Source organism: Oncorhynchus clarkii, chromosome 25 (assembly GCF_045791955.1).
Source record: "Oncorhynchus clarkii lewisi isolate Uvic-CL-2024 chromosome 25, UVic_Ocla_1.0, whole genome shotgun sequence".
Lineage (NCBI taxonomy): Eukaryota > Metazoa > Chordata > Actinopteri > Salmoniformes > Salmonidae > Oncorhynchus > Oncorhynchus clarkii.
Genome location: NC_092171.1, coordinates 46,474,079 through 46,491,954, shown reverse-complemented (window position 1 = coordinate 46,491,954; position 17,876 = coordinate 46,474,079). Strand labels below are relative to the sequence as shown.

At 48.3% G+C, this 17,876-nt stretch overlaps 1 protein-coding gene across 1 annotated transcript in view; it reads right to left on the bottom strand.

The window, feature by feature from the left end:
- The window catches only part of LOC139383385 (fibroblast growth factor receptor 3), a 206,028-nt gene that overhangs the window by 64,022 nt on the left and 124,130 nt on the right, over positions 1-17,876 (bottom strand). Inside the window, 2 exon segments of the mRNA XM_071127909.1 lie at positions 4,637-4,827; positions 6,103-6,226. Coding sequence (XP_070984010.1) covers positions 4,637-4,827; positions 6,103-6,226 — 315 coding nt within the window.

Genomic DNA, 17,876 nt, shown 5'->3' with positions numbered 1-17,876 from the left:
GGAAAATTATGTGGATATATTGAAGCAACATCTTAAGACATCAGTCAGGAAGTTAAAGCTTGGTCACAAATGGGTCTTCCAAATGGACAATGACCCCAAGCATACTTCCAAAGTTGTGGCAAAATGGCTTAAGGACAACAAAGTCAAGGTATTGGAGTGGCCATCACAAAGCCCTGACCTCGATCCTATAGAAAATGTGTGGGCAGATCTGAAAAAGTGTGTGTGAGCAAGGAGGCCTACAAACCTGACTCAGTAACACCCGCTCTGTCAGGAGGAATGTGCCACAATTCACACAACTTATTGTGGGAAGCTTGTGGAAGGCAACCCGAAACGTTTGACACCAAGTTAAACAATTTAAAGGCAATGCTGCCAAATACTAATTGAGTGTATGTAAACTTCTGACCCACTGGGAATGTGATGAAAAAAATAAATGCTGAAATAAATCATTCTCTCAACTATTATTCTTACATTTCACATTATTAAATAAAGTGGTGATCCTAACTGACCTAAGACGATTAATGTCAGGAAATCTGAAAAACTAGGTTTAAATGTACTTGGCTAAGGTGTATGTAAACTTCCGACTTCAACTGTATAATATACTTACCAATCATTGAAATGTTATACATTCAGTCAGTAATAGTCCTAATATGTCAGTAGACCCCCCATTCAGTCGGAGTTGTAGGATGTCAGTAGACCCCCCATCAGTAATAGTTGTAGGATGTCAGTAGACCCCCCCATCAGTAATAGTTGTAGGATGTCAGTAGACCCCCCCATCAGTCATAGTTGTAGGATGTCAGTAGATCACCCCATCAGTAATAGTTGTAGGATGTCAGTAGATCACCCCATCAGTTATAGTTGTAGGATGTCAGTAGACCCCCCCCCCCTTCAGTCATAGTTGTAGGATGTCAGTAGACCCCCCCATCAGTCATAGTTGTAGGATGTCAGTAGACCCCCCCAATCAGTTATAGTTGTAGGATGTCAGTAGACCCCCCCCCCCATCAGTCATAGTTGTAAGATGTCAGTAGACCCCCCCATCAGTCATCGTTGTAGGATGTCAGTAGACCCCCCCCCATCAGTCATAGTTGTAGGATGTCAGTAGATCACCCCATCAGTAATAGTTGTAGGATGTCAGTAGATCACCCCATCAGTTATAGTTGTAGGATGTCAGTAGACCCCCCCCCCCTTCAGTCATAGTTGTAGGATGTCAGTAGACCCCCCCATCAGTCATAGTTGTAGGATGTCAGTAGACCCCCCCAATCAGTTATAGTTGTAGGATGTCAGTAGACCCCCCCCCCCATCAGTCATAGTTGTAAGATGTCAGTAGACCCCCCCCATCAGTCATCGTTGTAGGATGTCAGTAGACCCCCCCCCATCAGTCATAGTTGTAGGATGTCAGTAGACCACCCCATCAGTTATAGTTGTAGGATGTCAGTAGATCCCCCCATCAGTCATAGTTGTAGGATGTCAGTAGATCCCTCCCCATCAGTTATAGTTGTAGGATGTCAGTAGACCCCCCCATCAGTCATAGTTGTAGGATGTCAGTAGACCACCCCATCAGTTATAGTTGTAGGATGTCAGTAGACCACCCCATCAGTTATAGTTGTAGGATGTCAGTAGACCACCCCATCAGTTATAGTTGTAGGATGTCAGTAGACCACCCCATCAGTCATAGTTGTAGGATGTCAGTAGATCACCCCATCAGTCATAGTTGTAGGATGTCAGTAGATCCCCCCCCCCATCAGTCATAGTTGTAGGATGTCAGTAGACCACCCCATCAGTTATAGTTGTAGGATGTCAGTAGACCACCCCATCAGTCATAGTTGTAGGATGTCAGTAGATCCCCCCATCAGTTATAGTTGTAGGATGTCAGTAGATCACCCCATCAGTTATAGTTGTAGGATGTCAGTAGACCACCCCATCAGTTATAGTTGTAGGATGTCAGTAGATCCCCCCATCAGTCATAGTTGTAGGATGTCAGTAGATCCCCCCCATCAGTCATAGTTGTAGGATGTCAGTAGACCCCCCCATCAGTTATAGTTGTAGGATGTCGGTAGACCCCCCCATCAGTCATAGTTGTAGGATGTCAGTAGATCCCCCCCATCAGTCATAGTTGTAGGATGTCAGTAGACCACCCCATCAGTTATAGTTGTAAGATGTCAGTAGATCCCCCCATCAGTTATAGTTGTAGGATGTCCGTAGACCACCCCATCAGTTATAGTTGTAGGATGTCGGTAGACCCCCCCATCAGTCATAGTTGTAGGATGTCAGTAGATCCCCCCCATCAGTCATAGTTGTAGGATGTCAGTAGACCCCCCCATCAGTTATAGTTGTAGGATGTCAGTAGACCACCCCATCAGTCATAGTTGTAAGATGTCGGTAGATCACCCCAGTCATAGTTGTAGGATGTCAGTAGACCCCCCCCCCCCATCAGTCATAGTTGTAGGATGTCAGTAGATCCCCCCCATCAGTTATAGTTGTAGGATGTCAGTAGACCACCCCATCAGTCATAGTTGTAGGATGTCAGTAGACCACCCCATCAGTTATAGTTGTAGGATGTCAGTAGACCCCCCCCCCCCCATCAGTCATAGTTGTAGGATGTCAGTAGACCACCCCATCAGTTATAGTTGTAGGATGTCAGTAGACCACCCCATCAGTTATAGTTGTAGGATGTCAGTAGATCCCCCCCCATCAGTCATAGTTGTAGGATGTCAGTAGACCACCCCATCAGTTATAGTTGTAGGATGTCAGTAGACCCCCCCCATCAGTTATAGTTGTAGGATGTCAGTAGATCACCCCATCAGTCATAGTTGTAAGATGTCAGTAGACCCCCCCATCAGTTATAGTTGTAGGATGTCAGTAGACCACCCCATCAGTTATAGTTGTAGGATGTCAGTAGATCCCCCCCCATCAGTTATAGTTGTAGGATGTCAGTAGACCACCCCATCAGTTATAGTTGTAGGATGTCAGTAGATCCCCCCATCAGTTATAGTTGTAGGATGTCAGTAGACCACCCCATCAGTTATAGTTGTAGGATGTCAGTAGACCACCCCATCAGTCATAGTTGTAAGATGTACAGCCTGTGGTGGGGCCAGTCCCAGATCAACTCTACAGCCTGTGGTGGGGCCAGTCCCAGATCAACTCTACAGCCTGTGGTGGGGCCAGTCCCAGATCAGCTCTACAGCCTGTGGTGGGGCCAGTCCCAGATCAACTCTACAGCCTGTGGTGGGGCCAGTCCCAGATCAACTCTACAGCCTGTGGTGGGGCCAGTCCCAGATCAACTCTACAGCCTGTGGTGGGGCCAGTCCCAGATCAACTCTACAGCCTGTGGTGGGGCCAGTCCCAGATCAACTCTACAGCCTGTGGTGGGCCAGTCCCAGATCAACTCTACAGCCTGTGGTGGGGCCAGTCCCAGACTGCTTCAATTATGTGGAGATGAAAATAGTGTGGAGCCGTGGTCTGGGTAGCCGAGGCGCTCTCTGTCCTCTCACTCTTTCTCTGCCCCCTCTCTCTCTGCCCCCCCCTTTCTTTGTCCCCTCTCTCTGTCTCTGTCTCTCTCTCTCTCTCTCTCTCTCTCTCTCTCTCTCTCTCTCTCTCTCTCACACACTTCTAATTATCTCACTCTTTCTCTCTTTCTCTCTCACTATCAGCTCTCCTTCTCTCTGTGTCCTCTCTCTCTCTCTCTCTCTCTTTCTCTCTTGCTCACATCCTACTTCTGTCTTTCTCTCTGTCCTCTCTCTCTCTCTGTCTTTCACTCTGTCTCTGTCACTGTCTCTTTCTCTCTCTTTCAGCTCTCCCACTTCTCCCTCTCTCTCTCTCTCTCTCAGCTCTCCTACTTCTCTCTCTCTCTCTCGCTCTCTCAGCTCTCCTACTTCTCTCTCTCTCTCTCTCTGCTGACTCTGCCCTTCCCCTTGTTCTTCCGCTCAGTTTTTCCATGGTGGCTTTTTCGAGTGCCTCTTCCCTCCTTCCCTCTCTCCTCCTCCTCTCCTCCTCCTCCCTCTCTCAGACGAGGCGACACAGCACATCAGAGTCTGGGTGGTTAACAGCCGTCTCTCCCTGCCTCCCTGCCGCCACCACACTAGTTAACTTTAGTCCAAACCAGATGATTGTTTTATTCCCTCGGTGCCAAAATGAGAAAGCCAAATTCTTTATTTCTCTGGGAGTCTCTTTCTCTGAGTTCAAATAAAATCTGTTTTTAAAACACTCTGGTGGGAAGGAAGGGTGTTGTCCCCTGAGAGGATTCCTGCATGCTCTCTTCTAGATCACCAGACTACTGCTCTGTTACAGAACTATACATGCTAAACAAACTAGAAGACTAAGGAGAGAGACCAGTCTCTATAATCCTTTAAAGAAACATCACACTATCAACTGAACACCAAACTAAAACTACTCTCCCCATGACCTCATCCTAACCTTGTATGAAGAAGGTTAGAGGTCAACTCAATGTATCCCTTCTTGCCTCACAGCTACTACAGACAAGAGTAATACTAGAGTTTAATCTAGTGTCTCTTCTTATTGGTCCAAGTCAATCTGGATGTCAGGTCTGATTGACCAAGTAGACAGGAAGTCAGATCTGATTTGCTCTAGCTGACAAGAAGTCAGGTGTGATTGATTCAGCAGACCGTTAAGTCCCACCCACCTTGAGTATGTTGACGTATGGGACACCGTCGGGACCATACCGGGATCCGTTCACCTCAATGTGCTTCAGCCACTGGATGTGAGGCTGGGCATCGCTGTACACCTTACAGTGGAACTCCACATTACTGCCCAATACCACTGTCTGATTGGCTGGAAGACCTGCCTGGAGGATGGGCCTGTGAGGGGAGCGCTCTGAATGGGCCAGAGAAGTGAGAGGGGCAGGAGGTTTGTCAGCAGAACACAAACACACAGGTGTAGTATGGATTCTGATGACTTTGATACCATGTGACAATATGAACTGAAGTCAATGAATCTATCAGTTCCCAAATTATGACATCTTGTTGGAGCGTCTTACCTAGCAAGTCTAGCTGGTAGCTGTGGTGGTGTCTTACCTAGCACGTCTAGCTGGTAGCTGTGGTGGTGTCTTACCTAGCACGTCTAGCTGTGGTGGTGTCTTACCTAGCACGTCTAGCTGTGGTGGTGTCTTACCTAGCACGTCTAGCTGTGGTGATGTCTTACCTAGCACGTCTAGCTGGTAGCTGTGGTGGTGTCTTACCTAGGACGTCTAGCTGTGGTGGTGTCTTACCTAGCACGTCTAGCTGTGGTGGTGTCTTACCTAGCACGTCTAGCTGTGGTGGTGTCTTACCTAGCACGTCTAGCTGTGGTGGTGTCTTACCTAGCACGTCTAGCTGTGGTGATGTCTTACCTAGCACGTCTAGCTGGTAGCTGTGGTGGTGTCTTACCTAGCACGTCTAGCTGGTAGCTGTGGTGGTGTCTTACCTAGCACGTCTAGCTGTGGTGGTGTCTTACCTAGCACGTCTAGCTGTGGTGGTGTCTTATCTAGCACGTCTAGCTGGTAGCTGTGGTGGTGTCTTACCTAGCACGTCTAGCTGTGGTGGTGTCTTACCTAGCACGTCTAGCTGGAAGCTGTGGTGGTGTCTTACCTAGCATGTCTAGCTGTGGTGGTGTCTTACTTAGCACGTCTAGCTGTGGTGGTGTCTTACCTAGCATGTCTAGCTGGTGGCTGTGGTGGTGTCTTACCTAGCACGTCTAGCTGTGGTGGTGTCTTACCTAGCATGTCTAGCTGTGGTGGTGTCTTACCAAGCACGTCTAGCTGTGGTGGTGTCTTACCTAGCATGTCTAGCTGTGGTGGTGTCTTACCTAGCTTGTCTAGCTGTGGTGGCTAGCACATCTAGCTGATAGCTGTGGTGGTGTCGTACCTAGGACGTCTAGCTGTGGTGGTGTCTTACCTAGCACGTCTAGCTGTGGTGGTGTCTTACCTAGCACGTCTGGCTGTGGTGGTGTCTTACTTAGCACGTCTAGCTGTGGTGGTGTCTTACCTAGCATGTCTAGCTGGTAGCTGTGGTGGTGTCTTACCTAGCACGTCTAGCTGTGGTGGTGTCTTACCAAGCATGTCTATTTGTGGTGGTGTCTTACCTAGCACGTCTAGCTGTGGTGGTGTCTTACCTAGTACGTCTAGCTGGTAGCTGTGGGTGATGGTGCCGTACTTGTTCTGTACAACACAGGTGTAGTTCCCACGGTCTGAAGGGACAGCACTCTCCATCACCAGACTCCACTGCTGGTGCCTTAGCTGAGGTGGAGAGAGGGAGAAGCAGAGAGGAGGTACGGCAGGGAGGGAGGAGAGAGGGAGAAGCAGAGAGGAGGTACGGCAGGGAGGGAGGAGAGAGGGGGTAAGGCAGAGAGGGAGGAGAGAGGGGGTAAGGCAGGGAGGGAGGAGAGAGGGGGTAAGGCAGGGAGGGCGAAGAGAGGGATGGGAGGTAAAGAGGGGGTGAGGGAAGGGGGTTGGAAGAGGGGAGAGGCAGCAGACAGGGGAGGGTGTGAGGAAGAGGGGGGAGAGGCAGACAGGGAAGGGTGTGAGGAAGACGGGGAGGGGCAGACAGGAAAGGGTGTGAGGAAGAGGGGGAGAGGTAGACAGGGAAGGGTGTAAGTAAGCAGGGTGAGGGGAGAGGGAAGGGGGTGAGGAAGAGAGGGGAGAGTTAGACAGGGAAGTGGGTGAGGCATGGTTAGCATGGGGGTTCAACATAAGACTGTGGATGAAAAACAAAAAGGAGAAAAAGAGGATTGGCTAACATGGCAAAGACAAGAGAGAAACAATAGAGAGACAAATACAGGGGAGACAAGAGAGAGACAGGAGAGGGACAGGAGAGAGACAGAGACAGGAGAGAGACAGGAGAGAGACAGAGATAAAAGAGAGACAGGAGAGAGACAGAGACAGGAGAGAGACAGGAGAGAGACAGGAGAGGGACAGGAGAGAGACAGAGATAAAAGAGAGACAGGAGAGAGACAAGAGAGAGACAGAGAAAGGAGAGAGACAGGAGAGCGACAGAGACAGGAGAGAGACAGGAGAGAGACAGAGATAAAAGAGAGACAGGAGAGAGACAGGAGAGGGACAGGAGAGGGACAGAGACAGGAGAGAGACAGAGACAGGAGAGGGACAGGAGAGAGACAGAGACAGGAGAGAGACAGAGACGGGAGAGACAGAGACAGGAGAGAGACAGAGACAGCAGTCTGGTATTTGAGAATATTAAAACTAGACAGAAACAGCCAGAGGGGCTAAACTTCGCTGCTTATTGTGAAGAGGAGAGAAATATAGAGAGGTAGTGTATTGTTGTGACTGGTGTCTTGAAGGCAAAAATGATTTGACAGCTCAGTGGAAACATGATGATAATATATAACCCAGTGTACATTATAAACTGTCCCTGTGTAGTACTGTTACTACAGTGTAGTAACCCTGACATGAACTCAGCTAGAAGGTCATAGTGACTAAGAGAGTGAGTGATGTCACAGGATGGAACGCTTCACATTACCTCGCTGCGATGGAACCTTATGCAGAGAGAGTTAATCCCTACCCCGTTTAAACCCCACTCTGGGTAGAACCGTTTAAACCCCACTCTGGGTAGAACCGTTTAAACCCCACTCTGGGTAGAACCGTTTAAACCCCACTCTGGGTAGAACCGTTTAAACCCCACTCTGGGTAGAACCGTTTAAACCCCACTCTGGGTAGAACCGTTTAAACCCCACTCTGGGTAGAACCGTTTAAACCCCACTCTGGGTAGAACCGTTTAAACCCCACTCTGGGTAGAACCGTTTAAACCCCACTCTGGGTAGAACCGTTTAAACCCCACTCTGGGTAGAACCGTTTAAACCCCACTCTGGGTAGAACCGTTTAAACCCCACTCTGGGTAGAACCGTTTAAACCCCACTCTGGGTAGAACCGTTTAAACCCCACTCTGGGTAGAACCGTTTAAGCCCTACTGTAGACTGGGTAACACTAGAGAGATAGATCACTTCGCCAGTCAGTCATTTATAGTTCTGTAATTGTGGAGAAGAATGCTCTCTCTCTCTTCTTGCTCTCCATATCTCCTCTCCCTCTCTTCTGTCTCTCTCCCTCTCTTTCTGCTCTTCTCTCTCTCCCTCTCTTTCTGCTCTTTTCTCTCTCTATCTCTCTCTCTCTCTCTCTCTCTCTCTCTCTCTCTCTCTCTTTCTGCTCTTCTCTCTCTCTCTCTCTTTCTGCTCCTCTCTCTCTCTCTCTTTCTGCTCCTCTCTCTCTCTCTCTCTTTCTGCTCTTCTGTCTCTCTTTCTGTTGGAGGCCCGGGTGGAAAATAATGCTGCAGTGTAAATATTATGGAGAGTGTTTTTTCTCAGTTGCATGGTAACAGAGCCCAGGCACAGTACAGGCTGGCAAATGTTTTTTATACCCCCCCCCCCCCCCATCTTCTGCCCCCCTCACCCCACCCCTTCTGGCCCCATACCCCCTCTCCTGCCCCCGGTTCCCCTCCTCTCTGCCTCAGCCCCCTTCTTCTCTCAAACAAGCTCCCCTCCTCCCCCTGCCTCGCCCTTACCTCGCCCCTGCCCCACCGCCAGCCCTGCCTCCTCCCCCTCCCAACAACCCACTGTGTGTGTGAGGAGTCAAACTGCAGTCAATGGCTCCTCTTATGAGGTAGATGTGTGAAGCTTTGTGCCGTGGTAATGCTGCTGTATTTGTGCGTGTGCGTGTGCGTTTGTGTGTGAAGTGGGTAAAAGTCTCAGAAGAACCTTTCTCTGTATAACTTACCATCGTGTATTAAATACATACGCATCAGATTTTCTAAAACAGCCCTGACTAAAACAACCCTGACTAAACAGCCCTGACTAAAACAACCCTGACTAAAACAGCCCTGACTAAAACAGCCCTGATTAAAACAGCCCTGACTAAAACAACCCTGACTAAAACAGCCCTGACTAAAACAGCTCCAACTAAAACAACCCTGACTAAAACAGCTCTGACTAAAACAGCCCTGACTAAAACAGCCCTGACTAAAACAGCCTGACTAAAACAACCCTGACTAAACAGCCCTGACTAAACAGCCCTGACTAAACAGCCCTGACTAAAACAGCCTGACTAAAACAGCCCTGACTAAAACAGCCTGACTAAAACAGCCCTGACTAAAACAGCCCTGACTAAAACAGCCCTGACTAAAACAGCCCTGACTAAAACAGCCCTGACTAAAACAGCCTGACTAAAACAACCCTGACTAAACAGCCCTGACTAAAACAGCCCTGACTAAACAGCCCTGACTAAAACAGCCCTGACTAAAACAGCCTGACTAAAACAGCCCTGACTAAAACAGCCCTGACTAAAACAGCCCTGACTAAAACAGCCCTGACTAAAACAGCCCTGACTAAAACAGCCCTGACTAAAACAACCCTGACTAAAACAGCCCTGACTAAAACAACCCTGACTAAACAGCCCTGACTAAAACAACCCTGACTAAACAGCCCTGACTAAAACAACCCTGACTAAAACAGCTCTAACTAAAACAGCCCTGACTAAAACAACCCTGACTAAACAGCCCTGACTAAAACAACCCTGACTAAACAGCCCTGACTAAAACAACCCTGACTAAACAGCCCTGACTAAAACAACCCTGACTAAACAGCCCTGACTAAAACAACCCTGACTAAAACAGCTCTAACTAAAACAACCCTGACTAAAACAGCCTGACTAAAACAGCCTGACTAAAACAGCCCTGACTAAAACAGCCTGACTAAAACAGCCCTGACTAAAACAGCCCTGACTAAAACAGCCCTGACTAAAACAGCCCTGACTAAACAGCCCTGACTAAAACAACCCTGACTAAAACAGCTCTAACTAAAACAGCTCTAACTAAAACAGCCCTGACGATAACAGCCCTAACTAAAACAGCCCTGACTAAAACAGCTCTAACTAAAACAGCCCTGACTAAAACAGCCTGACTAAAACAGCCTGACTAAAACAGCCCTGACTAAAACAGCCTGACTAAAACAGCCCTGACTAAAACAGCCCTGACTAAAACAGCCCTGACTAAAACAGCCCTAACTAAAACAGCCCTGACTAAACAGCCCTGACTAAAACAACCCTGACTAAAACAGCTCTAACTAAAACAGCTCTAACTAAAACAGCCCTGACGATAACAGCCCTAACTAAAACAGCCCTGACTAAAACAGCTCTAACTAAAACAGCCCTGATGATAACAGTCCTGACTAAAACAACCCTGACTAAAACAGCCCTGACTAAAACAGCCCTGACTAAAACAGCCCTGACTAAAACAGCCCTGACTAAAACAGCAAAACAGAAATATCAGCAACTACAATGTCCTGAATGCTGTAATTTGCAATTTAGTTGTATTCTCTCTTCAGACTTCAGTCCATTTAGGTGGTTTGTGCAAAGTGAGGATGCAACCTTTAGTGAACCAGGAGGCTGAGCGGTATTAATGTCCCCATCGTTATAATCCATTCAGCCAATCAACATACAGATTCCACAGAGAATTAACTGATTAAGCAGCTTTACTCTGAAGTCAGAGAGATTTAGAGTTTTACATACCTGGCTACAGTGGTCAGCATAGCATGGGAATGAGAAGTTTATGTATGGCCAGGACTACAGGAAACTCTGCTCTCTACCAGGTATATAGGAGTTTATGTCTGGCCCGGACTACAGGAAACTCTGCTCTCTACCAGGTATATTGGAGTTTATGTCTGCCAGGACTACAGGAAACTCTGCTCTCTACCAGGTATATAGGAGTTTATGTCTGCCAGGACTACAGGAAACTCTGCTCTCTACCAGGTATATAGGAGTTTATGTCTGGCCCGGACTACAGCAAACTCTGGTATCTACCAGGTATATAGGAGTTTATGTCTATCCAGGACTACAGCAAACTCTGGTATCTACCAGGTATATAGGAGTTTATGTCTGGCCAGGACTACAGCAAACTCTGGTATCTACCAGGTATATAGGAGTTTATGTCTGCCAGGACTACAGGAAACTCTGCTCTCTACCAGGTATATAGGAGTTTATGTCTGCTAGGACTACAGGAAACTCTGCTATCTACCAGGTATATAGGAGTTTATGTCTGGCCCGGACTACAGCAAACTCTGGTATCTACCAGGTATTTAGGAGTTTATGTCTGGCCAGGACTGAAATTTCTTCAGCCTCCTGAGGTTGAAGAGGCGCTGTTGCGCCTTCTTCACAGAACTGTCTGTGTGGGTGGACATTTTCATATTGTCAGTGACGTGTACGCAGAGGAACTTTGAAGCTTTTCAACTTCTACCCTGGGGTCCCGTCGATGTAGATGGGGGCGTGCTCCATCTGAAGTCCAAGATCAGCTCCTTTGCTTTGTTGACGTTGGGTGAGAGGTTATTATCCTGACACCACTCCGCCAGAGCCTTCACCTCCTCCCTGTAGGCTGTCTCCTCCCTGTAGGCTGTCTCCTCCTCCCTGTAGGCTGTCTCCTCCTCCCTGTAGGCTGTCTCCTCCTCCCTGTAGGCTGCCTCCTCCCTGTAGGCTGTCTCCTCCCTGTAGGCTGTCTCCTCCTCCCTGTAGGATGTCTCCTCCCTGTAGGCTGTCTCCTCCCTGTAGGCTGTCTCCTCCCTGTAGGCGATCTCCTCCTCCCTGTAGGCTGTCTCCTCCCTGTAGGCTGTCTCCTCCCTGTAGGATGTCTCCTCCCTGTAGGATGTCTCCTTCCTGTAGGCTGTCTCCTCCCTGTAGGCTGTCTCCTCCTCCCTGTAGGCTGTCTCCTCCTCCCTGTAGGCTGTCTCCTCCCTGTAGGCTGTCTCCTCCCTGTAGGCTGTCTCCTCCTCCCTGTAGGATGTCTCCTCCCTGTAGGCTGTCTCCTCCCTGTAGGCTGTCTCCTCCTCCCTGTAGGATGTCTCCTCCTCCCTGTAGGATGTCACCTCCTCCCTGTAGGCTGTTGCCTCCTCCCTGTAGGATGTCTCCTCCCTGTAGGATGTCTCCTCCTCCCTGTAGGATGTCACCTCCTCCCTGTAGGATGTCTCCTCCCTGTAGGCTGTCTCCTCCTCCCTGTAGGCTGTCTCCTCCCTGTAGGATGTCTCCTCCCTGTAGGATGTCTCCTCCCTGTAGGCTGTCTCCTCCTCCATGTAGGATGTCTCCTCCCTGTAGGATGTCTCCTCCTCCCTGTAGGATGTCTCATCCCCCCTGTAGGATGTCTCCTCCCTGTAGGATGTCTCCTCCTCCCTGTAGGCTGTCTCCTCCTTCCTGTAGGCTGTCTCCTCCTCCCTGTAGGATGTCTCCTCCTCCCTGTAGGATGTCTCCTCCTCCCCCCTGTAGGATGTCTCCTCCTCCCTGTAGGCTGTCTCCTCCTCCCCGTAGGCTGTCTCCTCCCTGTAGGATGTCTCCTCCCTGTAGGATGTCTCCTCCCTGTAGGCTGTCTCCTCCCTGTAGGCTGTCTCCTCCCTGTAGGATGTCTCCTCCTCCCTGTAGGATGTCTCCTCCTCCCTGTAGGATGTCTCCTCCTCCCTGTAGGATGTCTCCTCCCTGTAGGCTGTCTCATCCTCCCTGTAGGATGTCTCCTCCTCCCTGTAGGATGTCTCCTCCCTGTAGGCTGTCTCCTCCTCCCTGTAGGATGTCTCCTCCCTGTAGGCTGTCTCCTCCCTGTAGGCTGTCTCCTCCTCCCTGTAGGATGTCTCCTCCTCCCTGTAGGATGTCACCTCCTCCCTGTAGGCTGTTGCCTCCTCCCTGTAGGATGTCTCCTCCCTGTAGGATGTCTCCTCCTCCCTGTAGGATGTCACCTCCTCCCTGTAGGATGTCTCCTCCCTGTAGGCTGTCTCCTCCTCCCTGTAGGCTGTCTCCTCCCTGTAGGATGTCTCCTCCCTGTAGGATGTCTCCTCCCTGTAGGCTGTCTCCTCCTCCATGTAGGATGTCTCCTCCCTGTAGGATGTCTCCTCCTCCCTGTAGGATGTCTCATCCCCCCTGTAGGATGTCTCCTCCCTGTAGGATGTCTCCTCCTCCCTGTAGGCTGTCTCCTCCTTCCTGTAGGCTGTCTCCTCCTCCCTGTAGGATGTCTCCTCCTCCCTGTAGGATGTCTCCTCCTCCCCCCTGTAGGATGTCTCCTCCTCCCTGTAGGCTGTCTCCTCCTCCCCGTAGGCTGTCTCCTCCCTGTAGGATGTCTCCTCCCTGTAGGATGTCTCCTCCCTGTAGGCTGTCTCCTCCCTGTAGGCTGTCTCCTCCCTGTAGGATGTCTCCTCCTCCCTGTAGGATGTCTCCTCCTCCCTGTAGGATGTCTCCTCCTCCCTGTAGGATGTCTCCTCCCTGTAGGCTGTCTCATCCTCCCTGTAGGATGTCTCCTCCTCCCTGTAGGATGTCTCCTCCCTGTAGGCTGTCTCCTCCTCCCTGTAGGATGTCTCCTCCTCCCTGTAGGATGTCTCCTCCTCCCTGTAGGATGTCACCTCCTCCCTGTAGGATGTCTCCTCCCTGTAGGCTGTCTCCTCCTCCCTGTAGGCTGTCTCCTCCTCCCTGTAGGCTGTCTCCTCCTCCCTGTAGGCTGTCTCCTCCCTGTAGGCTGTCTCCTCCTCCCTGTAGGCTGTCTCCTCCTCCCTGTAGGCTGTCTCTGCCTGTAGGCTGTCTCTCCCTGTAGGCTGTCTCCTCCCTGTAGGCGATCTCCTCCTCCCTGTAGGCTGTCTCCTCCCTGTAGGCTGTCTCCTCCCTGTAGGATGTCTCCTCCCTGTAGGCTGTCTCCTCCCTGTAGGCTGTCTCCTCCCTGTAGGCTGTCTCCTCCCTGTAGGCTGTCTCCTCCTCCCTGTAGGCTGTCTCCTCCTCCCTGTAGGCTGTCTATCACACCTCATGTAGTCTAGTCCATAGTCCTATAAGGTTAGTATCACACCTCATGTAGCCTAGCCCATAGTCCTATTAGGTTAGTATCACACCTCATGTAGCCTAGCCCATAGTCCTATAAGGTTAGTATCACACCTCATGTAGCCTAGCCCATAGTCCTATATGTTTTAATTAGGATTGTATCACACCTCATGTAGCCTAGCCCATAGTCCTATATGTTTTAGCCCATGTTTTAATTACGTTTGTATCACACCTCATGTAGCCTAGTCCATAGGCCTATATGTTTTAATTAGGTTTGTATCACACCTCATGTAGCCTAGCCCATAGTCCTATATGTTTTAATTAGGTTTGTATCACACCTCATGTAGCCTAGTCCATAGGCCTATATGTTTTAATTAGGTTTGTATCACACCTCATGTAGCCTAGTCCATAGGCCTATATGTTTTAATTAGGTTAGTATCACACCTCATGTAGCCTAGCCCATAGTCCTATAAGGTTTGTATCACACCTCATGTAGCCTAGCCCATAGTCCTATATGTTTTAATAAGGTTAGTATCACACCTCATGTAGCCTAGCCCATAGTTCTATAAGGTTAGTATCACACCTCATGTAGCCTAGTCCATAGTCCTATATGTTTTAGCCCATGTTTTAATTACGTTTGTATCACACCTCATGTAGCCTAGTCCATAGGCCTATATGTTTTAATTAGGTTTGTATCACACCTCATGTAGCCTAGCACCTAGTCCTATATGTTTTAGCCCATGTTTTAATTACGTTTGTATCACACCTCATGTAGCCTAGCCCATAGTCCTATATGTTTTAATAAGGTTAGTATCACACCTCATGTAGCCTAGTCCATAGGCCTATATGTTTTAATTAGGTTTGTATCACACCTCATGTAGTCTAGCCCATAGTCCTATAAGGTTAGTATCACACCTCATGTAGTCTAGTCCATAGTCCTATAAGGTTAGTATCACACCTCATGTAGCCTAGCCCATAGTCCTATAAGGTTAGTATCACACCTCATGTAGCCTAGCCCATAGTCCTATAAGGTTAGTATCACACCTCATGTAGCCTAGCCCATAGTCCTATATGTTTTAATTAGGTTAGTATCACACCTCATGTAGCCTAGCCCATAGTCCTATATGTTTTAATAAGGTTTGTATCACAACTAAAGTGGCCAAATAACTTCTTAAAATGAATCCCCTTCACAACAGGTGTAACAAACGTAGCACATGAGGTTCAAGTTGGAGGAAGATAATGTTCACTAGAAGAATGTACCTTTATAACAAAGCATTACTTTGTGGTCACTTTAGAGAGGGGCGTTTTCCCGCTAATGGAACATTTCGTGTTTATAGAAGAAATAGCCTAATACTTTATCAACATTTTAAGCTAAATGTTCTGATCTGTTGTGTCAGCCACATTGCTTGCAAAAGTTGTATTAATTTGGGATCTATCCCACAACTGGCCCAGACTATGTTTGGAATAATTATTTCTCACACAGAATAGAATTGGTCAACTTTTGTACTATCGGGGATAGTAGATTGACATAAGCTAGTGCTCTTGCTGTTCATTAGGCCTACTCATCTTGTTGGCTGACGAAAAGTAAATGTGGACAGTTCTTCCAATATCTTCAATATGCACCTCTGAATTGGATAAGGACATGTGCAGTTGTGTCCCCGATGTGTCTGTCTTCACTTGTAGCCTGTGAGAAAGACCTGATCACCTGACAGAGCCATTTGAGTGAGTGGTGCTTGGAGCATGCAGCAGGGAGAAGGAAATGTTCAGTATTAGATTCTGCCCAAGTGTACAACGACCATTGGCTGCAAAAAGCATGGATTTGTTTTAGGGGGCATTGCGGACACACAAAGGGGATGCTGGCGGGAAATTTGAGGCATTATCAAGTGCTTGTCATATTGTGAATGAGAGACTGATGAAGTGTGTGCAGCGTGCACAAAAAAGAGCTCATGCCTTTCATGGTCATCATTAGAGTCGCATCATGCAGTCTTAGAATGTATAAAAAATATAAACATATAGCCCAACATTTGTATCACAACTAAAGTTGCATAAATAACTTTAAATTAAATATATAGTAGTTCCTCATGCTTTGTTAACTGCTCAACACAGAATAGCCACATGTGCGCACTCCCTCAAATCTTTTGGAGAAAATATCCTTTCTATTTTCTATCTGCTATGATCAATTGTATTCTTCATACTATAAAATAATATAAAATAATGCTACAGAATTCTAAGCAAGTCTTGTCTGCTAAATGAACTAGTGTAGCCCACAGCCATTTGGCATAGCCAGATCCGGACCTAGCATAAGGACAACTCAGAGTATGCTCCACAGAGGAACTCTGGAGCTTTGTGACTATCGGGTTCTCCCTGACCAAGGCCCTTTGGTACCCATCCGATTGCTCAGTTTGGCCGGGCGGCCAGGCAGTTCTAAGAAGAGTCTTGGAGGATCCAAAATTATTCCAGTTAAGAATGATGGAGGCCATTGTGTTCTTGGGGACCTTCAATGCTGCAGAAATGTTTTGGTACCCATCCCCAGATCTGTGCCTCGACACAATCCTGTCTCAGAGCATAATGGACAATTTCTTCGACCTCATGGCTTGGTTTTGCTCTGACATGCACTGTCAACTGTGGGACCTTTTATAGACAGGTGTGTGCCTTTCCAAATCATATCCAATCAATTGAATTTACCACAGTTGGTCTCCAATCAAGTTGTAGAAACATCTCAAGGATGATCAATGAAAACAGGATGCATCTGAGTCTCATAGCAAAGGGTCTGAATACTGGACACCATATGTGAATTGAATGTCCGCCATCTATCTTCAGAGTTCGTTCTGTTAGGTGACCTAAACTGGGATATGCTTAACACCCCGGCCGTCCTACAATCTAAGCTAGATGCCCTCAATCTCACACAATCATCAAGGAACCCACCAGGTACAACCCTAAATCCGTAAACATGGGCACTCTCATAGATATTATCCTGACCAACTTGCCCTCCAAATACACCTCTGCTGTTTTCAATCAGGATCTCAGCGGGTCCACGGTCAAACAACCACCCCTCATCACTGTCAAACGCTCCCTAAAAAACTTCTGCGAGCAGGCCTTTCTAATCGATCTGGCCCAGGTATCCTGGAAGGATATTGACCTCACCCCGTCAGTTGAGGATGCCTGATTGTCCTTTAAAAGGAATTTCCTCACCATCTTAGATAAGCATGCCCCTTTCAAAAAATGTAGAACTAAGAACAGACATAGCCCTTGGTTCACTTCAGACCTGACTGCACTCGACCAGCACAAAAACATCCTGTGGCGTACTGCACTAGCATCAAATAGTCCCCGGGATATGCAACTTTTCAGGGAAGCCAGGAACCAATACACACAGTCAGTTAGGAAAGCAAAGTCTAGCTTTTTCAAACAGATATTTGCATCCTGTAGCTCTAACTCCCAGCTGCCCACTGCACCGAGGCTAGGAAACACTGTCACCAACGATAAATCGACAATAATCGAGAATTTCAATAAGCATTTCCTTACGGCTGGCCAGGCTTTCCTCCTGGCTACCCAAACCACGGCCAACAGCTCTGCACCCCCCACAGCTACTTACCCAAGCCTCCCCTGCTTCTCCTTCACCCAAATCCAGATAGCTGATGTTCTGAAAGAACGGCAAAACCTGGACCCGTACAAATCAGCTGGGCTAGACAATCTGGACCCTCTCTTTATAAAATTATCCGCTGCCAATGTTGCAACCCCTATTACTAGTCTGTTCAACCTCTCTTTCGTATCGTCCGAGATTCCCAAAGATTGGAATGCTGCCACGGTCATCCCCCTCTTCAAAGGGGGAGACACTCTAGACCCAAACTGACACTCTAGACCCAAACTGTTACGTCCATCCTGTCCTGCCTTTCTAAAGTCTTCGAAAGCCAAGTGAACAAACAGATCACTGACCATCTCGAATCCCACCGTACCTTCTCCGCTATGCAATCCGTCTTCATCGACCTGGCCAAGGCTTTCGACTCTGTCAACCACCGTATTCTTATCGGCAGACTCAACAGCCTTGGTTTCTCAAATGACTGCCTCGCCTGATTCACCATCTACTTCTCAGATAGAGTTCAGTGTGTCAAATAGG